At 44.4% G+C, this 26,137-nt stretch overlaps 2 protein-coding genes across 3 annotated transcripts in view; one reads left to right on the top strand and one right to left on the bottom strand.

Moving 5' to 3' along the window:
• Positions 1-10: 10 nt before the first annotated feature.
• Positions 11-13,168, top strand: FBXO48 (F-box protein 48). Of its 2 annotated transcripts, XR_013928427.1 has the most exons (3): positions 11-429; positions 1,820-5,549; positions 6,607-13,168. XR_013928427.1 is itself a non-coding variant. In XM_080389142.1 (2 exons), exons 1-2 carry the CDS (start codon positions 145-147, stop codon positions 1,979-1,981), a joined length of 447 nt encoding a protein of 148 aa, XP_080245268.1. In that variant the 5' UTR covers positions 11-144; the 3' UTR covers positions 1,982-13,168. The 2 variants fall into 2 exon arrangements, 1 of the variants encoding a protein (XP_080245268.1); XM_080389142.1 differs by having other exon boundaries at positions 1,820-13,168.
• The window catches only part of PLEK (pleckstrin), a 19,181-nt gene continuing 6,073 nt past the window's right edge, over positions 13,030-26,137 (bottom strand). Inside the window, exons 3-9 of the mRNA XM_080389128.1 lie at positions 22,065-22,246; positions 20,837-20,928; positions 19,914-20,098; positions 18,118-18,222; positions 16,294-16,377; positions 15,045-15,114; positions 13,030-14,131 (exon numbers count right to left, since the gene is read on the bottom strand). Of these exons, the coding sequence (XP_080245254.1) occupies positions 13,992-14,131; positions 15,045-15,114; positions 16,294-16,377; positions 18,118-18,222; positions 19,914-20,098; positions 20,837-20,928; positions 22,065-22,246 (858 nt within the window). The 3' untranslated portion in view covers positions 13,030-13,991. The remainder of the gene's footprint in view (positions 14,132-15,044; positions 15,115-16,293; positions 16,378-18,117; positions 18,223-19,913; positions 20,099-20,836; positions 20,929-22,064; positions 22,247-26,137) is intronic.

Raw genomic sequence — 26,137 nt, forward strand, 5'->3', positions numbered from 1 at the left:
CCCACCCAGCCACCCTTCCGCCGCTGCGGCGTGAGGCGGCGGCGCGAAGGGACATGGCGGCGGGCGACGAAGCGGGCCCGGGTGCTGCTGGCTGCAGCCACCGCCGTGACAGGAGGTGGCCCGCCCCGCCCTGAGGCCGCGGGGATGGAGGGGGAGCGCTTGGCCGCCGCGGGACCCACGGGGGGGGAAGGACGGGGAGAAGGAGGAGGAGGAAGGGGTGACTTCGTGGCTGTCCTCCCTCCGGAGGTGAGCTCTCAGATTTTCAGCGACCTGGACGTTGAGAGCTTGTGTCACGCCGCGGTGACGTGTAAGGGCTGGCATCGCGCCATCGAGAGCGACGACGGGCTGTGGAGGCCCCACTGCCTGAGCGCCAGGGCCGTCTGCCAGCGGGAGATCGATGGCGATCGCGGCAGCGGGTACTCCTGGAAGGTAAATGTCACCTCACTGAGGTCACCTCGGCAGCGGCCAGGCTTCAGGGGTTGCCACTAAAAATACGGAAAGAAAGGACATCAGCCCATCTCGCCCGCCTGGCCTAATGGCCTAACGGGAGCGCCACGGCAGTGGTGGCGTGGCAGGGTAGGGCGCCCCGGCGGCTGGACGGCTGGAAACCAACCGAGGGATGACAGCAAGCTGCCCTGCTTTGAACCCAGGGCCACATCTGGCCGCAGCCCAGGACCGCACCTCGTTCCTCCCTCACGGCCCGGTGCTGATAACCATCACGTCGCAGTCTGCACTGCCCTGACGTGGAGGAGAAGCCACATCCCACTAGACAGGGCTGGGAGGGGACAGCGTGTGCCTTCTGGTTGTATTTCATGGGGGTGGTTCTGCTGGTGAGGAGTAACTTCCCAGAAATTGATCCTGGGTAGCTCTGCTGCAGTGTACCTTGAGCGACATGCATCCAGGAGAAAAAAAAAAAAAACAAAACAAAACAAAAAAAAAAAACTGGGGTAGAGAAAAGGAAGCAAGCAGGAGCTCTGAGAAGCTATTTCAAAACTCTCCCCATACACCCCCAGTTACAGCTGCTCTGAGAATTTAGGGGCGGAACATGCTGGAAGATCTATCGCTGTCGAGTGCAGCCTGCAAGCTGAGGTAGATCAGGAAAGAAGTGGTTTCACAGTTAGTACTCCAGACCACCTAGAGAGTGATCCTCACCTCATTTTAGCAGCTGTATTTGAGAGCAGAGGGGTGGTGGAGGAGTGAAAAGAGATAAGCAGCAGCAAAAAACACCCCAGTTCTGGACTCTGGGCATTTCAGTAGAGGTGTTTCAATGTGAAGCGAAGCCACAAGCAGGTAGTGATTGCCCTTAGAATGTACAGGTCTTACAACTCTTGCAGGAATCTTCAGGACTCCCTGCACTGATTCTCTCTTTTAACTGGAGGGGATTTGAAGCAGAAGCCACAAACACACCAGGCCAGTGTTTTCTTGCACTAAAAGCCTGGCTGAAGGGAAGAATCCAGCCAACCTGCATTAAGAGCCCGAACAAGAGTTCAATGTCACAAATAACCTAAACAGGGAGAGGAGGTGAAAGGCACCTCTTTTAAGGAGTAAGATAAATTCCTGGTTTAGGGTTTTAATCTTTGACCGTCAAAGAATTGAGGCAAGAAGGAATTCTCCACCCAGCTTAGAACAGAAAAGTTGAAAGTAGACCAAGTCTCTTTTTTGGCAGCAGTGCACCTTCCTGGGCTTAGTGTCTAGATACCCAAAGACATGTTACACATCCTTTTTCTAGCATTACTCTTCCAATGCAAAACTTACCTGTATTGTATGCAGCTTAGATCAGTTCATTTCCAAGATCTGAGCTGTCTTGTTTTTCCATCAGATCACATTACTGAGAAACTACTGGAAAAGCAAAGTGAAGCAAGAATGGCTGAGTGGGAAATACAGCAACATTCCTTCACAAAACAGCTTGCCAGAGAAAAGCATGTATCCTATGGATGTTGACACGTGGGGAGAAATCCTGGAAGCAGAACTTGAGAGATGAGAAACCAGTGTTGGTTCTTCCAGCTCAAGGACTTCCTATCAACAACTTAGAGACTGCCAAACTGTAAATATTTTGCCATTCAGTATCAGTTGTGTTTGCAAACATGTGATGAAAGCTTCTAAAAAAAATAACATTGTGTCTTTTTTTTTATTATTTGCACTTTATCTGATTAATTTTCTGTAAAATTCTAAGTGAGAATAAATATTTAGTTGTAATTTTATATTTGTTACATTTAATATTTGGCTGTAAAGATGTTGATTGTACTTTCAGTTTGCACTTTTTATTTTGGAAGAGATTACTTTTCTAAAAAAACCTGTGTTTGACTTTTGACTTGAAGTGATTCCTATCAGCAGCACAACATGAGAGCCCACAAAGGCAAGCTGGGGAAAGGACAAATCCAGACCCTGGAAAGGAAAAAAAAGGATGAGGCAGCGACCTCAGGGTCAGCTGAACATCCCCAGCTCAGCAGCGCTGCGCTACCACTGCACAGCTGTGGGGTTTCTGGATGAGGACTCGCAGATCCAGGCACCGGGCAGGGCTGAAGCAGCCATGTAACTAACACCCTCTCTGCCATTAGCTATGCACTTTAGTCATTTGTGTGACGAGTAGAGCAAAATTTACTCCTTCAAACAAAATAACTCAAGATACCCATGTGAGAAAACACCTTATATATATATATATACACAGAATAAAGTAAACTTCAGATATTTTTGTAGTCAGGCTAGAACACATTCAGAAACTTAGTTTTTTCCTACATGATGATCTCCCATCACTCGGATTCTGCTTTACCAGCACTGGTATTTGGCTCCCCTCGTGATGGAGCAGCCCTTTAAAAGCTGCTGCTAGTAGAAAAGGAAATGCCAGTCCCGTTACTCAATGTAACAAGTTTCCACAAAACCAATTTATTACAACCTTTAATTAATACCACCTTTGCCTATTTACTTTGCGTTAAACAGCAAAGTAAATGGGAAAACACTGGGAAGGTCCCTTTTGCTTGAGGCACTCCGACAAAAATCAGTCACACCAATCTGGGATCAGTTTTCTAGAGGAAGACTTCTACCATGCTTATGAAATGTCAACATGAAGTGATCTCAAATCAACTGCTGCAGACTTTGGCAGAGGACCTTCTGGCAACGTAAGGACGGAAGTGTCCTGTCATGAACATGAGGTTCAATTGCACTGAATCAGGCCCTTACTAGATACGGAGTTTACTTAAATAAGGTCCAGCCCTCACCTTTGACGGGGCCTAATAACACTTGGAGCAGCAGAGCATTTTACTTCTGAAAATGCAGACCATGCTGGTGGTTAAACAAACCGTTAATTTAAACTTGCGTCTTACTTAGGCATTTTTGTTTTCTCACAATTATTTAACCATTGCAGAATATCTGGTGAAAATACCTAGTGTTTTTTACTCTGTTGCAAGTGTCTGGGCTCACATGCTGGTTGTTGCAGGTGCCAAGGAAGAAACAGAACAGCTGGGTGAAACGGGTAGTTGTAAAATGCTTCCAAGAACAGTATGTTACTTGATCCCTTTTCTGGTTTGGAGCATTCAACAGATTTCATCAAAACTGATCCACTTCCCCTCAGCCTCCTACATCTTCTCCTATTAGAAAAGGTTTTCAGTTCCTAAGCACCGGTACTTTTTCGAAATCATGAGTAGTGTATCTAATTGAGACAAGTTTCTCATCAACATAGCATGACATGATGCCATGACTGGGTAATGTTTCTTCTACATCTTTTGTAATTTATTCGTTATAGGTAAGCGTTAGTCCCAGCATCAGGACCCCATTGCACTGGGTTTCACAAAGATGCGCAACGTCTCCTGTTTCTGCCAGAAAAGCGGATGTGGTTCTTGTGGGACTGCTGCTGTGTTAGCCAAAAGGGATGCAGTATCCAAAATTCCCCGAAGCTCCTGCTGTCACACCCTGATGCTAAACATGGCTGAAGTGTAACTCAGAGTAAAGAGCATTGCTAAGTACAGTGGGTGTAGCACAAAGCTCAATGAACTGCAAACACTGCTTCCTTTATTATTATCCATTCTGCTCTAAGATCATATCTAGTTAGCTCAAATTAAATAAATAAATAAATACACAAACACCACACCCAAGCACAACAGTTTTTACACTGCAGGTGCTGCTGCCTCACTCCCTGCTCACAGTATCTTTTACCCTGACTTTAAGAGTGCTGAAAGTGCATATATATTAATAAAGAAGAAAATAATGCTAGCAATACATTCTCATTTATTCTAGGGAATATTCAATACATTCTAGGGAATGCCCAATTTATTAATCATAAGACAGGAAAAGTGCACAATAATGGATCTAGTCTCTCAACCTTCTCACCCAGCCTCCTCCGTTACCTCCTGTAACTCCCAGACATTTATCCCCTCTTCCTGCTCCTTTCCTGCCCCTCAGCTGTCAGTTCACATATATTTGACTCAGGCTACAATTTTTAAATAGAAGAATTATTCTGGTATAAATCTAAACACAGAGTTGTTTCACTCTGCGTTTAAGCTGTAGCTTTTCCCCATTCTCGTGTGAGTGTAGGAGTCATCGCTGTCTGTCACGCCTCTGCCTCTGTCCAGATCAGGTGGCTGTGCCTCTCCGAACACATACGGAATTAAACACTCAGCTATGCAATTAGCCAAGGCCTGGATCTTTAAATGTGAAGTAGCTGTCGTGTAAGTTTCTCATGAAAAATCTATTACTGAAAGAAAAAACCCAAGTTCTCACAAAGTTGCTTCCCCTCCCCACTCTGACCCCCTCCTTTAAGGGTTTTAATTCCCCCTGGAGATTCCACTACATCAATTCTAGTCTTCTGTCCTACCCCACTCTGCCCCTGCACCACCTACTCAGTGTCTCAGCTCTGCTGCAGGCTGGATGTGCTCCCTTCCCTTTAAAGATACCCCAGCAGCATCCATCCCCCCAAACAGTGGCACTGGCTGGTTGGGGCTCATCTCTTTCCCCCCCTACCTGTGAACAAAACCCCCTGAAATGCCAGCAACAGAGAGATCACACTGGTGCCTATATTAGCACTAATACATAGGTATCCTTTCCAAGAGGATCTTCGGCAGCTAAGGCCACGTGTAAAACCCACGTACCAGCCCACGACACGCGCCAGCTATCCTCACACCTAGGTGGCTGGTGAAACCCTCGTTCTGCCCTAGTGCTCTGCTCTCTTACCCGTAAGTTTCTGAGGAAGTGGAAAGTTCTACTTTAGCAAACCCTACAACCTTCCCACTGCATTCACACACCACTTTTACCCTCCCACGCGGGAGGTGTCAGCTGCAGAAAGGTGTCCGAGGCACCCATCGCCCGGACACCCCAACAGACACATGGCTGTCCTGCCTGCCCGGCTCTCCTAAGGCAGAGAGGTCTTTGGACAGAGCCCGTGGAGCCCGTGCGGTGCGGAGTAAATAGGATGTCCCCCACCCACACACCCCAACTACGCAACATGGGCTTAAACCAGCCAGGCTTCTGTTCCCCTGCTGCACAAAATGTCCCGAGGTGCTGCACACAGCTGGACATCCAAATACCCAGCACTGAGGCTCAACCTGAGGTCCCCTGAGGTCGGTATTTTATTTCTGTATTTCCCAAACCGCTTGCGGTGTTAGAACCTTACTTGCAACTACCCAGCGTTGCAGTGCTCCATTCTCGAAGGGAGGAGCTGATAGTGTGGCTTTATTTCATCATGGTGCAGGATGTGGCTTTGGGCCATTGCCATTAACAGTCAGACTAAATGCAGCAGAATGCACGAGAAGTTTAATCACCACAGGCTTTTCTTCATTAGACCACTCAAATTTCAAAGCTAATTTTGTTGAGAGAAGTGTTTCTTCTGACAGGCTGGCACTGACATTTCAGGTCTCTATCCAGGTCGTCTCTGGAAGGTACCAAGCTATCCCAGCTTTAGCCAGAGCAGTTAGGCTCAGGACTGGGATCAGCTGCTTCAGCCCACCAGAGCTGACAGAAAGGTAATAAAGATGTGCAGATGGGAGGTAGTAGTGTTATTATTTTTTTTTATTTTCTGTCCAAATTAACTTGGGTAGAGGCACATCAGACCCCCAAGAGCATCCTGACTGAGCAGCATTGGTGGTTGGTTTTCAGCATATAGCTTGTTCAGAAAAGACTGTCCCCAAAACCATGGAAGAAATCACCTGCTGCATTTAACATTTAAGCTTCTGGTCAGCACAGCAACACTAAGAATTAGGGGGTGGGGGGTGGGGGGGTTTGGTTGGTTTTCAAGATTCAGTGCTAAGGGTTAGACCCACTTCTGCTATTCTGGTAAATCAAAAAAAACCCCAAACTATGTGGTTAGAAGGATGAGAAGGAGGGAGGTGATGGACAGGAAACTCAGAGGTCCTGGGGGACCTACCAAGATGAAACGCAAGAGGACAGTTCTGTGTACCAGCACAGCTGCCTGCAGCCCCCCCAAACTCCTCAGAATTGTCCTGTCCAACACTGCCACCCATGTCCAGCAACCACGGATTTACAAAGCCAGGGTGGGAATATCAGCCTGCTAGAGCATGCAAATTAGGCACCACATTACCTTATTTTGATCTACATTTAAAAATATTGTTAGAAAAGCATGTGCTGGTTTTAATGCACAGTCCTTGAAAATCTTAACAGGCAAGCAGCAGCTCCTTGGCCCATACCGGGGTGTCAGCTGCACCGGCTGTTCTGTTGCTGAGATGCCAGACGCTTAAAGTTGAACACAAAGACTTCTCCAGATGCCACAGGACACCACTGGTAATGTATCATGGTAATGCCTGATAATGGATCAGCCATAGCACTAAATATTGCTTTTAAACACCTCAGTGATACCAGAACACCAAATACAAAAGACCACAAGATGCTACCAGCTACCTGTTGCAGAGCCCAAGGCAGAACTGAATGTATAGGTTGAGCAAGTTGGGAGCAGAAGGAAAATGTCAGGCAAACAAACCACCTTAAGCCTTTAATCCTAAAGGGGGAGAAAAGAAAAGTTGAGAAAGGCAAAATATCTTTTGCAGCAGCAGTATCTTACAGCTAATAAACAAAATATGACAATGCCCCAGAATAACTTTACTCATCTGTTCAACTGAGGGAACATTTTCAATAGCTTCCACTATTTTTCTATCACAATGCTAAAGAACAAGATCTCCTACTAATTTAGCTGGGAGATCCTAACACCTAGGTTCCACAAGACGCAGTATATAGCCATTTGACAGTACAGCAGGTAACAGGAAGGTGCCTCGTGTTTCATCTCATGTGGCTGACCAAAGCAATCAGCTTTTCTAATGCTCCTTTCTTTTTGAGTATCACTAGTCTGTAGACAATTTTATCACTAAATTACACTGCTCTTTAGAGTCATTCTAACATGCAATTTGTATCAATACACATACTTAGAGATAATAACGCTTGGGGCTCATCAAATGCTTAAATAGAGACTATTAACGGCATCCGATACCCATACAGTAACCAAACATCAATACACAGCAATAGGTACGAGGAGTGGAGAGGAAGTTCTTGCTGTTCTGGAGGGGTGACTAAAGACCACATGGGGTGTTGTGGAACATCTGAATTGCCACTGGGCATTTAAGTTTCTGTATCAGAGTTTCAGTCGATGATGCCTATAAAGCAGAGTCAGAAGCTCTCTTTTGAGATTTGGAAGTTCACCTCAAAATAGCTTGAGGAAGAAGGAGGTGGGGTGGGGGGAAGAGGAGAAAGGGGAAATTTAAGATGCAACTTTGGGGCAAAAAGTTTACTTCCTTTAAGTAAAAATATTAAGTTTAAAAAAAAAAAGAACCAAATCTATTTTGCCACTTACGTACCAGAATGATGCAGTATTTCCTTTTATTAAATAGAACACTATATAGAGGTGTTAAAAATCTGATATAAATAACTCTTCCTATTATTCAAAAATATCTCACGCATGTGTGTTGTTTTTGTTACTGTCCTTTGACTATCACATGCTATAGGGAGACACACAGCAACTTAAGCCTTCCAGAGCAGGACACTTACATACACACACAGCAGAAGCAATGAAGGACAGAAGAGATCGTGTCTTGTTTTTCTTTTGATATGGTGCTTAAAAAAGGATTTTCAGACTTTTTCTTATGATGTGGAAGCAGGTGCATGAAAAGACTGATTATACATTGATTTATATAATTGATTGTCAATATGCAGTAGATTGTTCTAGTGTATGTGATAAAGAGGAAGGGGCTAATGGCAATAGACTAGGAAGAAAGTTCTGTGTTTTTTTAAATATCTGGGGGTTAGGATGGGGGAAGATTGGGGCGTCTTAGTTTGGAGTTTGTTGCCTTTTTTTAAATTAAACTAGTTGATCCCCAGTTTCTCCTCCTCTCCCTCGATCACTCTGGTTTATTAATATTCAAGATTTTGATGAAAGACATACTGAAGGCAAACTTTAAAAACTGACTAACATAATTTCCCTTCCTCTCAACTGCTGGAAGCAAAAAAATCCACCAGTGTCATCAGCATTTGCCTTCGATGCCTTTCCTCCCTCCTTCTCGGTCATCTTTTAGTGGGATGGAGAATATATTGCTATCTTCAGAGTCTATGCAGGGAAGGTGGAGGATGTTACTGTACCCTGTTACACTTACAATGGGAGTCCAACTAAGTATGAAAAGCAGCATTTTCCTCAGCTTTCATACACAGATTTACTTTCCCTTCAACCAAACTGAAAGGAAAAAAAAAATACCAATCTACAAGAAACAGAAACAAGGCATGGAGAGCCACAGTTTTGGTTCTAAATGCAAAGCAGGAAGTCCTATGTTCTAATCCAGGAAACAAAGAAACAAACTTAATTTGAAACCAAATGAGAAGCTCTATTTCAAGCCTCCTGTGTAACAACAAAAGAAGAACCTTGTTTTCAGTCAGAGATTTTTGAAGGGCATTTTTCTGTTTGCTTGGCTTGCAGAACACCAACCCATTTTAAGAAGTAAAGCAATTCCTAAAATACCTTCAAAAGGTGATGAAGTCAACACATTCAAATTATTCTTCATGCACCAGATTCAATTATATCATCATCTCACACCACAAACACAATGCATAGGTACAGGCGGCGGCTCCCTGCCACGGTCATTTTTCAGATCGGCCAGAATTAAGTCTCATTCCAATACTGAAGCTGCTTCCACAGAGCTGGCAAAAGACACTCTCCTCTTCCAGGCTGCAATCCAGCGACTGCTGGAGCCAGGTGTGAGCATTGCAAAGGCTCCGCATTGCAACGAGTCCCCCTCAAGCAGCCGAGCCACGTGCGGTGGGCAGGCCAAGTCATCTGGCACAGCACCGGCCACAACGCCGACACCGCCTCAGCCGTTTGCTTTTTGAGTCCTCTTGGTGTTCCCTGGTGTCACCCAAGTAACACAGAAAGGTAGGAGAGAGAGACTCGGGAACCTTGCTCCTGAGCGGCGGAGAAAGGGTAAGAAAGACCCCTTGGCTCACTGTGGACACGGGTCACAAGGAGCAGGACCGAGATTTCCACCCTGCCTCTGGGTGTTAACAGGGCTAACATCTGACACTGCACACTGAGGACCGCTCATCTTATGGGATAAATAATACGGCTGTGTAATTAACTGTATGATCTTGAAACAGGCCTTCAAACCAGCGGCTGTGCGAACAGTGCAGCATTTGACGTTACCCTAGCTTGTGAAAAGAACCTCTTGCATATTGTGGCATATTATTAACCCATGAGAGCACATATGTTCCACTTTGATTTGCTTTAGGACAAACTCAAGGTAATATATTTACTTCAAAATAATTCAGGTGGGTGGGCTAAAGAACTTGGCACTGTTTATTGCATGGCACAGGCAGTTTTCTCAGGCTGCCAAAGCCGTCGAACCCCAAAACTCCTCCAAGAAAGGTGGCTGGTAAGAAGAAAATACTTCGAGCACACAAGTTACCCAGCAGGAAACCCCAAACAAGAGACAGGAATTTGAAGCCCAACCCCAAGTCTTCTGCTGCACACAAAAGTTCACGCTGAGCACAGTAAAATATCTACACATCAACGGGAAGACCGCAGTCCACAAAGGAAAATACATGCAACTTCCAAAACCCCAGCTGAAGGCACCCCCAGAAATACCGACTACCAACAACCAGCAGAGGACTGTTACCTACTTGTTTTGCTTTTTAAAGTTCCTCCTATAGTCTCCTACGGTTTTAAATGGTACACACTCAAAAAAAGCTCCCCACAAAAAAAGCCAATTCAACCTCCCCCACCCTGGCACAGCACTTCTGGCCTCACCGAACAGGTTAGTTCAGGGAAGTTCTCGGGGTTTTTAGTTTTGCTGCTGCCCAAGCCTGAACTCAGAACAAATGGGGATGCATCACAAAAAAATAAAAAGCTCTTATCCAGGACTCTGTGAAGAAAGTTTAAACCTAGAATAACTTCTGAAGTATTTGAGAACAAATTAGGAAAGAAAAAAGAAAAGAATTGGTTGGTGTTTAATGTTTGTAACAAAGTGAGCTCTAAGACAAAGGCAGCAGCAGTATTACTGCACTGAAGAATTAGCTGCAATATCGCAAGAAAGAATGCAAAAAAAACCTTGGTCTAAAAGAGAGATTTTACAGTATACACTAGATCATACCTCAGAGACCTTAACTATTTTTTCCTCTTCATGAACAAACTTTGATTAAAGATTTCTTAATTAACTGCTCTATTACCAAAACCACATTTTCACTAAACCTTTAACAATTTATGTTAACGATTCCTTCAAATAAAAAGCAAGTACGGCACACTGCAAAGGACACACCAAAATAACTACATTTAGCAACAAAATAATACTAATGTTTTTTAATTCTAAAAACATTTAGCAGGGAAAGTAAACAGCTCTTGGAAACCACTGCTAGAGACAGGCTAAGACAGAGCTCCCTCCAGATGTGGTGTTTACAGCGTTACACCAAGAATTAACACCTGGAAGCTCGTTGGGTGGTTGCAGTTCTCCTGGACGTTATTTTTTTTTTGCTGTGTGTGGTTTGCTTTGTCCTGTTTTCTTTTAAACCACGGCAGAAGGAGCTCCATGTCTACATGGGTGTTTTTATGGGTGGATGGTTAATAAACATCCCTGAAAACCTGACTGTAATAAGCACGGAGTGAGCGTTCCAGGGGAGGGAAAAGTCCTCACTGTAAGATGTGGTAAGTCAAACACGAACCTAAGAGGATTTTTATAGTAGATCATACAAGTCTTACAGTAATTGGACATTATAAATATAGTCCTTATCCACAATGGTTTATTTTGTTGTCCTTTATTCTATGAAGAAAGACTAATTCATGTTACAAGTGAAAAAGGAACTGATGTTGATGTAGTAAGTGCTGAGTACGTAGAAGCAGCGTGATTTAAATAGTTAAAGGGTGAAAACAAATGGAGGAAGCAGGGCATATGAAGGTCTGCTCTTCTGTTTTTCCTCTTTCGATGGGTAGTTCCTTGCACCAGGCCTCTTTCTCTTCTCTTGGGCTAGTACCCAGGGTACATGCCACCTCCCTTCCATGTCTTCTGAGTACTAGGCTGGCCTCATAATCTATGACAGACTCGTAGTTGCTTTTTAATACTAAATTGCCTCGGACAAGATCTATTTAGTACCTCTAGAAATGGTAGTGATGTAAAACTAACTTTTTTTTCCCTTGTACACAGACATCTATGACAGTAGCCCTCACCCCCTTGTCTCAGCTCTGGTAGCTCCCTCCCGAGCGACTTTTCTGACTCAGTTCAAGGGTTGTGATGATTGTCATCATCCCTTGCACAGTTTCTAAGGTCAGGCTGCTGGTGGCAATTCAGGTACCTACTCCGATTTTCAAAAGCACTGGCATGTGTTAGGAAACTAAATGCCTGTGAAAACTAGCCCCAAAATAACCCTGGTCCCCAGCGCATCCCTTGTGAAGAGATTATCAGAGAGAAAGAGAGGTCCATGAAATGTATTCGTTTTCTTGTCAGGCCTTGTCTGGAAATGGGCTAGAGCACATTCACCCTGGGATGTAGAGCTCATTATTGACGTCAAGGAGTACATGAGAACCTGACTGAAAGGAAGAACAGTTGGAGTCACTCCCAGTACCAGTCTCAGACAAATGAAAGCATTGATAGGTGGAAATGTAGGTAGGCATCAGACGTAAATTTCCAATCTTCTTGTTTCCACCAAGAATAAGACGCGTACAAACCCTTGTGATCTAGCTTCAAAGTAACTACCTGTGTCAGAGACCCTGTTGACACAGTCTGGTACAAACATCAGAGCTCTTCCACAAATACACTGACCAGCACCATCTGCCAGAGGACATACTGTTCATAGGCGGGCAGCTGTAACCCTGGCTGGGCACGGGGAGAAATGACAAGGTCAAAGACTGCTAAAACTTTTTCATTTTATTAAAAATTGGTAGTTGCATCCCTCCTTTGCAAAGCTGGGTAAATTTCTGTTTGGTTGTGTGGTGGTTTGTTGTTTTTTTTTTTTTCTATTTTCCTGTGTCATAGGGTATTTTTGAGTTGGGGAGCTCTGAAAGCAGCAACCACAAAGCAATTATCAAGAAAGCAGGCTAAGCAAACTGGGTATCTTTTTGCCATGAGTCTTCCTTCCTTAGAAGGACAGAGCAGGCTTCCGCGATTCTGTCAGCTTGCATGAGATACAGAAAATGCCTGCCAGGAGCTGATTGCCTCCGGTGTCTTAAATGGACACGATGACGATGACGCGGTGCCTGCCAGCCCGCTGCCCCTGCAAGGCTGTGTTTGCTTTGTGATAAGCAATACTAAGGCAAAAGACCTGCAGGCTCATTAGCTCAGATACAGGTATAATTAAGCAGAATCGAAGAGATGCTTTAGCTGCGTTTAGATTTGTTTTTAGACGGAAGACATCTAAATAAGAATTTTTAAGGATAAGGATAATAAGGTACCTTATTAGATCTACAAATAGTTTTACAAGTTTTGAAGTTTACTTGCACTCAGTCTGCATCAGGAACAGCCTATGTGTGGAATCTGACATTAACTGGACTTTCAACTCCTGCTTAAAGGTTAAGACTTTGATACAGTCAGACAAAAATATAAGGATTGATCAGATAAACTGACCCTGTCAAATAATAATGTTTATTTCAGTTACAGCAAGCATAAGGTTTCTCTCATATTACTAAGGCACAGAACCAAGGACTGAATATGTTGCTAGAGGTTAAAAAAAAAAAAAAAAAAAAAAAGAAAGAAAAAGCTAAACAAAACCACTTCAACCAGTAGATCAAGTAACCAACCCATGGATTCTTTCCCTCCTCCTGTAAGGTTCTTAACTCACACACAAGTCAAATCAGCAGTACGTGACACCCTAACAACTGCGTTGGAGCCCTTAATGAAGGGAAACAATGGCACTAGGGCAGATTCTTGTGGATAAATTTAGCAAAGGTCAAAATCAGGTGACAAAATGTTGAACTGAGATCACTTTGAGTTTGAAATGCTGGGGGAAGGGACTTTTCCTCATACCGCTGTCATTGAGTTGTACTTGCTTTCCACATGGTCCTTCCATAGCAGCCTGCCGTCTTCCCTTCCTTAACACTGAAGGATTATAAAGGAGTGAATCAAGTTTCCAAGTGAATGGATTTCTTCCCTTACATCTATGGCATTACTTGTATAGGTGAACAAGCAGTAAAAAGATTGGGTAAAGAAGAAAGTATAAAGTTTGTCTTGGGAAGACTTTGAAATATCTGAAGATACTGAGACAGGCTGAATGGTAGGTGACTACTGGAGTTTCTCGCTTACAGTCAGTGACAATGACTCTGTCCCCTGTTAATGGTGAAATTCTATCAGCTGTGGCAGCATGGAAAGGTATGATTATGCTATCATTGAGTAAAATATTACCATCACACCAGTGGAAAAATGTTAGTTTGTTTGTGCCCACTATAGAATTAAAACTTACTACCCGCCCTCACCCGCATCCCACGAGCCTTAGGATGCCTTTCTGGATGATATTGATTTCTCTCAGTGAAATGCTAAAGTCCCTGTTTTAAGCAACTGATTTCAGTTGTCTGTCTTCTCGCTGGCAGGTCATCTTCATTTCCCAGTCCTAGAAACTGCCTGAATCGCTTTGATCCACTCTGTACGCTCTGCAGATGAGGCTGCTTGCAAGTAGTAGTGGATTTCATTTGCTGTGATGATTTCAAAGAGGATGTTGTCAACATCATACTTCTTGGCTATGGGGAAGAAATAAGGAAGTCAGCTATGAGAGAATAAAGTCTTGCATTTACAACGTTTCTCCCTTTACAGGCTGTAAGGGGATTCCTTTCCTTTCTACAGCAGCGCCTGGTCAGGCCTTCACAGACAGGTTGCATGATGGAGCCCATGAGACAGGTCTCCCTCTTGGAGAAACAACCCGTGAATTCTGCACATTTCACCTTCAGGAGTCTCTGGTTAACCAATCTCCAAGCACGGAAGGATCTGGAATCCTGCAGACAGGTCATATTCCCCAAACCCTCCCATGCCTTGCCAGCTCCAAACCCAAGATGTTCAAGAACCCTCCCATGCCTTGCCAGCTCCAAACCCAAGATGTTCAAGGTCATGCCACATCCAGAATCCCTGGTTCTTTTCATACCTGCTGGCAAAGCCTACGCAGGTGTTGAGATGCCAGTAGGCTTTTCTGCTGGGTGTGATGGCCTTTCCCCTGGAGAGGAGAACACGTGGAACGTGTTTCTTGTTCCCTGCAGCAATGCTTAACCATTGCTGTTCCCACAACTTCTCATTTTGGGAGGGAAAAGAGCGTGGGCAGTAATAATTTGTTGGCATAACCACTTCTAATGTAAAGCTTTCATCACAAATTCATCAACTAAAAAAAGAAAACTCTGCTTACTCTGTCTAAGGCCAGTTATCCTAACATAGGGATGGTGTCATCCTTTTGACAAGTCTTGTCTAAACAATTGACAAAACCCTGTTGTCCTTACAGTGTCCTTCTCCAGTAATTAAGACAGCAACAGAGAGACTAGTTACTAGAGAAATTACGGAATCATTGCACGTGGATTCCTTCTGAGTAAAAAGCCACTTGTGGTTTCAGGCAGATTGAAAGATTGTACAAAAAACGTATTACACAGCTCATTCAACATGGTTCCTTACTGTCTGGCATGTCTTCCACTGCTGTCACCACGCAGCCTCTCAAGTGAATTGCTCCTAGTGGTTCTTCTCCCTAGTGAGGACACGAAATCAAAATGTAATGCAACACTTCTGGAACTGCTCAGATGTGAATATCTGGCTACGGCTCCCAGATGGATACAAAAACGTTTGCCGACTGGGTATGTCACCTGGGAAACCAGGGGACCCTCGGTCTGTACGTGACACGGAGCGGGGGGTGCAATAAGGGGAAGATGTACAAATAATTAGGAAATCTGTTTGGGGATCTGGAATTCAGGATCTGCAGAGTGTTAAGCATGTCTTGAACAAAGGTACAAGAGGAAGATAAGCCTTGTGCCAACTGTAACGTTTCTTTTGCTGTCACAGTGAATAGAAAAAGGACGTTAGTTAGAAAAAGAATAGATCTTAGAAGTATTGTAACCAAGCAGCAAGAGCAGCTACACCCTTATTTACAATCTGGCCTTGTGGGCACTTCAGGACAGTGATAGTTAAAGAACAGGCGAAGATGCATTTTTGTCAGCAGAAGTTTCAAAGAAGCAACCCCTATAAACTGACAGCTCAGCCCTTGGAGAGGGGCTGCCAGGAGAGGGAACGGCAGGCTGGGAACAGGGGGGTCAGAAACTCCACGGTGTTGATTCTCCACATGTCTAGGCTGCCGAGGGGGACAGCGTGGCATGAAACACCTGTAACCTGCAACGGCACCGCTCCCGCAGCAACGCAGGATGAGATAAAACCTGTGGGCTGAATCTACCCGACTGCCAGCTTTTGGGGGGCAGGTTTTGCCCATGGCAGTGCTCCTTCCTTTCTTAGGGTGGGGTCTGACCTGTTGGAATTAGACAAGAAATGAAATGCCGTGTCTCAGCCTGACACAGAAAATACCTCAGTTATAAACTGCGAAACGTCCCTGTTGTGTTCATCTGCACTTATGACCGAGTTCATTTCAATCAGGTGAGAGCATACATTAACTCTAATTAATCACAGGTAAGAGATAAGAGCACAGTTCAGTGTTACCTGTTCCCAGGTCTGGGTGGCAATTGCCACCCTGACTTGGCAGCCCCAGAAACCATCCTTGACTTTGCTTTTCCTGAGGATGGCTACGCCGGGTGAGCACAAACAGCCCTACCGTCCTGCTGGGGCTCCCCTATCACGCATGCCCGTGAAAATCCTCCACTCGGATACTTCCACAAGGCATTGGCTTTAAAACAAACAGGGAAATAAACCAAACGTCTCTTACTCCAGCAGGATCATAGTAGTGAAGGTATGCAGGGTCTTCTCTTAAAACAAACTTTCTCACTTTCCAGTTCTTCCTGCGATGTCCCTAGGAAAATTCAAAACCAGGAATGTCATGAACTGCCTTGCCTGCAAGCGCTTGCAGTCACCTTACCCACACATGGGAGAACAGGCAAATACAAAAGGGAAAAAGCTGAATATTTTGGACAGGAAATATTCACCAGATTAGGACTTGAGCCTGGCCTTTCTGCATCCCACTGATTTGCGCAAGAACTGGGCTATCATACTGGTTTCTCTCTCTCTTTTTTTTTTTTTTTTTTTGTTTTTGTTTTTGTTTTTTGTTTTGTTTTGTTTTCTGTACAAAGCAGAACAGCCTCAACATGGGAGATTCCTCTAAACACATCTCATAGTCTGGTAGTTATGACATTCACATGAGGTCAGGGAGAACTGGGTTTAAATGCTTGCCAGAAAATGGCTGCAAAATGCCTTGCAAGGAAAGTACCTTGGACTATTGGCAAGAATGAGCCAAAGGTCCTTCTCTCCCTGCAAAGACAACAACAACCACCACCACCAACAAAGGGTTATCTGGCCTAGGCACCCAGGAGAGGGTTCATGGCCAAGAAGCTCAAGCAGAAATACCCCCACCTTCCGATGTGGACGCAGATGCCTTATTGCCTGGTTTTGAGGCTGAAGTGATGGGTGGGGGAAATCTAGATCTGCTGAAAGCATTCTCAGCAGAAGCAGCGACACTTCCAAGTAATGATCCACAAGTCACTGAGGGTGACCAAATCCAGACTGACACTTCCTCTCAGTCTTTCAAAATACCGGTTTCTCAATTAGCTACACTGTTAGCAAGGAAGCTTGTACTAACTAGGCAGGCATGAATGTGACAGGGTAAAAGTTGGCAGAAAGACGTGCATCTGATTTGTTCCATCGCTTTTTGAGTAATCCGCCTGAGCAAGAGTAACACAAGGGAGCACCACCAAAACGTCCTTAGGCTCCCAAGGAATATTTTAACAGTGGCGGTTTAGACTTGCTGTTAGGAAACGTTTCTTTACAGACAGGGTGGTCAAACACCAGAACAGGCTTCAAGAGAGGTGGCCGGTGCCCCGTGTCTGTCACTGTTTGAAAGGCACTTGGACAACGCCCTTAATAACAGGCTTTAACCTTTGGTCTGCCCTGAAGTGGGCAAGCAGTTGGACTGGATGGTCACTGCAGGTCCCTTCCTACTGAACTATTCTATTCATTGAAGAACTCTGGTCTTGCCTTCAGTTTACTAATATCTGCTTGCAATGGCCTCAGAAAGTAAGGATTTTACCATGGCATTCGCTGTATTGCTTACACTTTTGCTGGAAATGAAGGTACACAGTTATCTTCCATCTTACAAACGGGACAGGATGAAACTTTGGTGACTGAAGGGACTCCTTTGCTCAGGTGCGCTGAAAAAGCCTGTGAAAACTGGCAGCTGAATCCGGTTGTGTGTCCAGAGGGACACCGGATTGGCAGCCTTTTTTACCTAAGTTCAGTTCTGCATCGTATCACTGACTTGTCACATCTCTTGCTCTAGCACTCTTTCTTGGTTAAAACTATAAACCATCTTATTTTGTAATAAAAGCCATAAATCTTGTAACATTGGACAAAAGCCCTGATGCCATGCTACAGCAAGTGTTCTTCGTGCAAAAGCAAGAGGGACAGAGATGAAACCTGTCACGTGTGGAGATGGCATAGGCTAGTTTCTCTCTTCTCTAAAGCTTTGAGGTATAAAAGACTAATCTTGTACCCATGCAACATCATCTCAGTGTAAGGATGGAACACGTTCAATACTAACCTGTTTCAGCAAACATCCTTGTTTGACTACTATGCCTCTGAATTCTTCTTTCAGGACTACATCATCATCACTAGAATTTCCCTCGCAGAAAAACCCGCTGTCAGGCTGCAGGACCACAAGAGAAAATTCAGAAGTTACACAGCTGCTGTGTGTTAATGTACATGTACAAATCTGCCTTCCTTTTGGCTTCCCTCCACCCTGTTTTCTGCCCCCCAGAAAATCAATCCTTTTACTGGAAAAATCTCCCGGTGAGGTTGAGGAGCTCTCCGAGTCACCACGGAAGCATTTCAGAGTGAGGTAGGACTACACCAATGGGTCTCAGGGCATCTGAAGTGAGCTGGCGCATCTGTGTTTATGCCAGTGTCTCCGTTCTCCGTGATTCTTGGTGTCACATTCCCTCCGTGACAGACTGCCTCAATCCCATGATGTTGCAGGTTTTTAAATGCACAGACAGCAGTTCACGTGAAGCAATGCCAGCACAGCCAATACCCTCCAGGCTGGCCATCCCTGCACCCAACACACCCTTTCTCTTCCTCCGCCCATTACGACCATCTAGAATTTGGGAAGAAGAAATGCTCTTCAGCTAGGCTGTCTTCTCCAACAAGAACTACCCCTAATTTTTGAAATCTGCAGTTTCCTATAGCTGTGATGTGCTGTGTGCACTGAGCACTGGCTGTCTCAGGACCTACGCGTCGTGTCTGTTCCACACCAGATAAACTGTGATGTTACTTACTGAAACTTTACACTGTTCAAATGATGTAAATGCAGGGGGCCCTTTGTACGGTTTAGAGTAAACATCTGTGCTGCCTACTTGCATGACAGCAAGTCAGACATCGGCCTGCTGTGGCCTCCTCATGCCACATTGGTGTGGAATCAAACTAGAAAGAAGCTGGAAGCAAGCAGAGTGCACGTGGGCTGCGAGGAGAAGTGTCCCAGGTAGCCAGGAACTGCGGTGGCCACAGGGCTACCTTCACCAGCAATGTCTCTGCTTCCATTGCTGCACAGGGCAAGTCTCCCTAGCACAGACACATTCTAGGAAAACAAGTGAAGTAATGGGAAAGTCATTTTACTGAAGTCAAGTGATCTATGTGGTAAATATAAACAGAATTCTAATATTCAAGCGTTTTACTTGACAGAAGGCGCACTTTTTTGTTAACTTGAGTTCATAAGCCAAATATCTTTAAAAAAAACCAAATTTTGACTATCATTGTGATATTGCAAGTTCTTCAAAGCAATCCACAGAATGCAAAGCAATAAATTGAAAAGGCTGGGTAAGCTACCCAGGACAGGCCTTATTGGGGGGTATGACAAATTGTTGCTTCTTCCCTCTGTACAGCTCTGTGTGTGTGTGTGTGAGTGCGTGCATGTACATACACACTAAGTCAGATTTGATGGCTCAGCACCAAAATGGGTTTTATAGCTTGTGCCACCCTGAGAAGCCCCATGATAATGAATTAGTCTCTTCCCTTCCACTGAATCATCAGGGGAACTGATTACTAAATTCTGGTTACTGGTGAAATTACCAGGAACAAAGTCTAAGTTAAAAAACCCAGCTTGAGCTCAGAACTCAGTTCACACTTAGAAGTCTGCCAGAAAAAAAAATAATAATCTTGCTTACAAATATTCAAGTGAGCCATTTTGTTCTGAGAATCACACAGGGAAAGACAATTAATGTGGATCTCTCCGTTTCTGTACAATCTTTCCTCCGGTACACTTAAGAAACCCAATAAGAAGCATGAGAAAAGCAGAGCATCAGTAAGTGTGAGACAATAAAAACCCCAGAATATAACACTCACGAAGTAATAGTAGGCATCGCTGAGATCTAAGAAGGGGGTGTCTGAGAGTCCCTCGGCAGCAGCCTTGGACGTGTCCCCTGCAGGCTGCAGGTAGCCTTCACTCAAGAGGGACGAGGCAAGCATGAGACCTTCTTTGCGATTTCGGATGGATTTGCTGGACACCAGCCAGTCAATCACAGAGGTGCCTGGTTACAAAGGAACAAACAGTATCAGCCACAACCCAAGACAGACACGACGAAGCCTGAAAACACACAGGCAACAAGCCTATTCCATCCATTCATCAACCTCCTGAAAGATGTTCTTAGTGACAACGCAGAGCTGATCGGGAAGGATGCTGGGGTCATCCAGTGAGGTACAGCTGATCCAGCTGATGGCAGGGGCCAGCACAACTCCTGGACACTGTAGAGGAGCGGAGAGCTGGGAGGGCAGGCAGGGCTGAGCTGGGAAGCCTCGGGGACAGGGGAGGTATGAAGGACAGCCAAGCCTGGAGAAGCCAGTCTTCCAGGCTGCTGTGTTACTGACACAGTGCTGTCATCACAGGGTGACTTTCGACTCGTGCCCTCACAGACTTGACTTGGAGCAGGACAGGAATTACAATGTGACACAGTTTGTTGATGAAAAGTTCAGAAAGGAATAATTCTTTTGGAGTTAAGTGTTTCATGCGACTTTCTACAAAGATCTACTTCAAACTTTCTGGCACTGGTTAGATTTCCTCCTCCTCTCTTGCTTTCCATGGCCATAACTGAACACTTTTCCAAGCTTTATCCTTTGAGCACCTCCTGTGTTGGTCAAGAAAACATCTCCCAGGTTTTCCTTTCAAACTTCTCTGTGCTTTACAGAGCTTAGCGCTGTTTTATCTATCTTTAGCCTCTTGGCCCTTTGCTCCCTTCATTGTATGGAAAAGAGAGACAAGAGCTCCTTACCTGTAAAGCAGTGATTGAACACCTTTTTATCTTTTTCCAGCTTCAACTCCTTTATTCCTTTTTCAGGATCTTTCATTGAGAGGTATAAAGCGCTATGCATAAAAAGAACCACAAAAGCTGTTAGCAAATAAAAAGCTTTAGCCAGTTTGTACAATAATATCATTGTCATTCAGGGGATCTTCACATTTTGCTGGCACATTGCTCTCTGCAGTACTATAGCTTAACTTTAATCTGCTGAAAAATTGAAGTTGCCGAGCCTGGAGGCCTCACTACGTGGCTGTCACGGCTGCAGGAGCAGAGGGGAGAGTGTGCAAACGGCCCTGCACACCCCACAGCCGCCGTGCTGACGAGCAAGCTCGCTGCTTTGTGCTGTGTTCCCCTAAAGGTCCTTGGCCGAGCAGAAAACCTGTCACTAACATCCCCAAAGCCCGCACGCTCTCAGAGGCCCTAAGTAACCTCAGCGAACCCTGGTGTGACTTTGTTCCTCCCACCCACTTCTCACTTGCTCAGAATTCTAATTCCTTGGAGCTCTGGAATAACAAGAAGGACAAATATTAAATGTCAGAGGTTAAGTCCTTTGGCTTGTCAGTCAGAGTGACCCTCTGCCGAAGCCTGTGAAGTCAGATTTAGTTGCATCTTGGCCCTGGGCAGTTTTACTGTCTTATAAGGAGCATTGCAGGCTCGTTTGTATCTTGGTATTTACTCAGAGGCAAAAAATAAGTTGTCCCTAATTTTTTAAAGCATTGACCAACAGATGGCTTCCTGTGTGTGCCCTGTATCTCCCCTCCTTCCTTTGCCAGCTCCAAATCCTCTGGCAGGCACCACCAGACTAACATCAGCGTTTCTCTGGAGAGCAAACAAAAGGTTTAAAATACTTTTACAATAATTATATATTGTATAAAAATGCCTCTCCTGGAAAAATCACACTTTGGCTGGGGTCTCCTTTGGCACTGCAGCATACTCAGAAATCTCATCAGCAGAATCCTTAGATAAATCAGCATGTTTTGGTAAAAGATGATGTATTAAAAATGCTTTTCCCAGTTCTGATCACTAGCTCATTTCTGCCACATTGTACGCTCTGGAACTGTTAGTCATGCAGAAAGGACCCAGTGAAACCAGAGAGGCAGCATGGGCAGGCATGCTCACAGCTCTCCCAGACCAAGGTTACAGACCTGGCACACTGTTTGTGGATGGAAGGAAACGGAGGAGCAGAGCTAGGAGAACAAACCTCAGGTTGATTGTTTCAGGCAGTCTGATAGACCTTCTCGTGGATTTTCTGGCAAACCTTTGGCCTCCATCTATGCAATGAATTGCTTTCTTGATATCCCGTACCCAGGCATCTCTCTCCTCCAGGTAGGCAGCTTGAAAAAAGTGGTCCTGCTGCTTGGCTGCAGTGAGCTTGAAGACAAACTGGAATGATAAATGATGGGTTTTTTAAAGTTACTTTGGTGTAGCCAGTTGGGCACAATTAACCTAGCACCACAACATACAGCCTACCCGTGCCTAAGGGACTACGGAAAGTGCCTTAGAACCACAGTTAAATTAAAAAAAAACACTCTGAAGAAAAACCTAAAGAAGGCAGTGCAGGTCAGTGCTCCTTTTATTATTTCCCTATGAGCAATCCTGGTGATGTCAGTACAGCCAAGGTGAGTAGCACTGATATAGCTGCTGAATTTAACTTTGACTGGGAAGTTCAACGCAGCTGAAAGGCTGAAGTGCCCAGCCCCTGCAGGTTTACGGTGGGTGTAAATTCATCTTGATGTTTATAGCAATGTGGTCAGTCTGAAGGAGGGAAAAAACCCACATCGTGTTGCTTAGCTGCTGATTCACAAGGGAAAAAAAGGTCACAGTCACACTGGAGAGTAGCTGAACACATCTGCACCCTAGCAAAGCCTCAGGGGCTTGGTAGGGAGATGGTGTATCCAACGCTTGGCTGTCACAACCTTGTGATCACTACCTACCTAAACGCACTAGAAACAATGGAAAGTCTGTATTTCCCAAAAATGAGAAAAGATCTTTTAAAGGTAGTTCTAAGCAGAAAAAAATAACACCAACCTGGAAAAAAAAAAAACAACTAACAACAAACCAAACCACAAAGTTCACAGTTTGATCTCGTTTTCATTCAGTGATCTTTTTGATGGAAAATCTGGATGTAATTGCTCAGTCGAGACGGTTTCCACTTCTTCTAAAATATAGTTCCACATAAGTAGTTTTATTAGAATAAATAAAACAGATTCTGACTCAGCAGGCATCTAAAAATGAGGGGCTAATCAGTAAGCAAACAGCACGGCGATATGAGGGCAAGTAAAGCAGAGACTATCATCAGAGAGCAGCGCGCAGTGAACCTATAGCAATTAGATCAGAACACTGAATGAGTCTCCTGAAGCTTCTGTTTGTAAATGGCACATTTCTGAACATCCCTAATACGCATCTTCCAGATTGTTGCCAATGGGAAAAAAATCTGACACCTTCAAATGGTGCAAAGTCCCGCTGGCTTTCATGGAAGTCAGATTTCAAATGTACAAAGCAGCGAGTCCTCAAAACTCCATTTCAGACAGAATGTGACCATTTCTTATCTGACACTGTTTGCATTTCCAGCAATATCCACCTTTTCTATTATGCAGTAAAGAGCTACATCCTGAAAATCAATGTATGGTGCATGTGCAAAGAAAACAGACAGATCTCTCCAAATCCCAATATCCAAGGGTGATGCTAACACAGCAGATTAACAGAATAAAATATCAAAGCATTAAAGCAAGTTTTTAGCAAAGGGAAGATCAGCATTCTTGAAGCTGAAGGGCTGAGAAGCAACATATAGATAAATACTAAAGAAGTGGTTTTGTTCCCAGTACAGAGGAGACTAGGAAAATTCTCTTAAATGTATCTTTTAGAAAGCTAGGTCACTAAGCTGGACATCCAGGCTTCCTCTGAAACTGGGGAAGAGGTTGAGTTTCCAATGCTAGAAGTGACCAAGTCTCCCTCTGATGATGTGTATCTGTTTGTGCTTTTGAGAAAGTTAGACCATTAGACCAAACTAAACACCACGATTTTAAATAGCTTAAGTTAGGACAAATTAATCTGACTATGAGCAAGCACACATGATAATGCTATCCACAGAAAAGCCGTGGGGAAACAGAGAAAGCACAAGTATAGCAGAATTAACATCACATTAAGCCATGATCAAACTTCAGATCAAGAACAGCGAAGAGCCGTGAATGCATTTTGAAGTAAAATCTCAAAATACGCAGTCGCAGCCTCTTCTGAACAGGCTATTTTTGTTTAACAAATCCAGGATTGCTCCCTTTCCCCTCAGCACCTACTTTTTGGAAATGATTTAGTAAGCAAAGGGTGCTGGTGATGTGCCCTGAGGTTTTCAGCTAGGTCCTGATGCAGATACACAAGCCGATTCAAAAAGCTGAAATCTAACCAGATGAATATAAAAACCTGCTCATGGCTCCACAGTCCCTGCTCCAAACAGTCCTCAATAATTCCAAGCAGTCCTCAGTAGTCCCTGCTCCAAACTGGTCAGGAGAGACTGCACTTAAAACTGACCTAATGAGAATTATCCCACTTCTCACCCTACAGAAATTCTGTCCTAAAAATTATACTGGCATTTCTAGCCATATGAAGTAAATGAATTCAAACCACTAAGAACCACAGTAATTCCCATAAGAACGGGAACAGAACAAGTGTATGTTTTGACATGTGACCAACGAGAAAGCAGGACAGAATGCAGAGGCATTGGATTCAGCAGTATAGCAAAGCTGTAAAACCTAAGATACAAAAGTCATTTTTTATATACTTTATATACTACATTTCCAAGGAATACATGTAGAAATTTAGGTTTAATCATATCGGGCAGTAACTATGTATAAGAACAACCCCAGTGATGGTGTGTTGCAGTTTTGACTATGGAACAGTTCAAATTTTTAGCGAAAATACATAGCCAGGGCTATAAGTCCATGGACCTGCAGAACGATCTCACCGACTCAGTAAGGAGAATCTGCTCCAGCACCTGCCGAATAGTTTGGATTGCTTCCACTGACTTCAGCAAACTACGTCAGGTCTCATTTATGAAAAGGTGTTTTGGGTGCCTCAGCCCCCAGGTCTGAGCTCCTTCCTTTTTACTCTACTCTGCCTCAGAAAAGGCCCCACCAACTACAATGAAACATAATGCAAAACTCCAGATGTAAACTCATAATATGAAACAAAGCATGACATAAAACTCAATGCAGTCGAAGGAACGATCCTCAAAGACTTCATCACCCTTCGATGCAGAGACAATGCCGCTTCTGCAAACTGCCACATCCTCAACAGGTGAGAATCTCTCTTCAGGAGGCACCAGATCCTTCAGACCTCTCTGCCTATTTTGTAGAATATGAATGCACATACGGTGGTGAATTACCTTTTCACGATTGTTAAATGCATTACTGTTACCGACGTTTCCAGGCAGCTACCATAGACCAATACTGATGTCAGTGCCTCTGTGGGAGTTAAAAAACAAATGACAACAAAAATGCCCTCGCCTTGCCCCAAATTGCTTGGAAAGGAAGCCTTTGTGAGAAAAATTTCATTTCTACCATTATAATGTCGGATCTGTGATACTCTTGAACATAGTACCCTTCTCCCCATGCATTATACCTCATGTATAGAGTAAGGAGAGTTGTGCTGAGGCTTATTAATTAGATAATGTAGGAACATGGCTTATAATCGGCAGAATTAGAAGTAAATGTCTGCAGATACACTTAATTTCTGTTCCTTTTTTTGGCTGTTTAATGTTCCTGCCCTGTGCTCTAGTCCCTAGATGCAATTATTCATTCACCTTTATTATTAATGGTTTGCAATAGATGTGAAGCCAAGTGCTGTAACAAAGAGCTCCCAGCTGGTGCCCAGGCAATGCAGTGCCACACAGCCACGCTGGCTGAAGCAGGAGGTCCGATCCGAAGCTGCAGGGGTTAAACAGTAAGGTTTTCCCAGGCATGCCTGCCAGCGGCTCAGGCAGGAGCTGCCAGCGATAAGGAAGAGTAAATGGGCTTGACCAGCAGTCAGTCAAACCCTTCAGAATCAGTTGGACAATCTCCCTTGCCAGCTCAGAGAGCAAAAAACCTATGATGGGCATGGGGTGGGAATGCATGACCGTGCAGTTCTCCTTCCAGGCATGGTAACAGTCTCCTCCTGTGGACAACTCCCAGTACCTAGAGAGAGCCAGGAAGAGCAGGTAGCTCTTGATCCTGCTCCAGGTGGGATTTCCAAGGTAATGGCCCTCTAAAGCATTTTGTTCCCAGGAGAAGCAGCCATCTA

The sequence above is a fragment of the Falco punctatus genome (genome assembly GCF_963210335.1).
Source record: "Falco punctatus genome assembly, chromosome: 5".
Classification (NCBI taxonomy): Eukaryota; Metazoa; Chordata; class Aves; order Falconiformes; family Falconidae; genus Falco; species Falco punctatus.

Bases quoted from the DNA above. Each gene is read 5' to 3' on its own strand.
- FBXO48 (XM_080389142.1), top strand. From the start codon at position 145: ATGGAGGGGGAGCGCTTGGCCGCCGCGGGACCCACGGGGGGGGAAGGA. The intron at 430-1,819 runs GTAAATGTCACC...TTTTTCCATCAG, and splicing joins GCAGCGGGTACTCCTGGAAG to ATCACATTACTGAGAAACTA.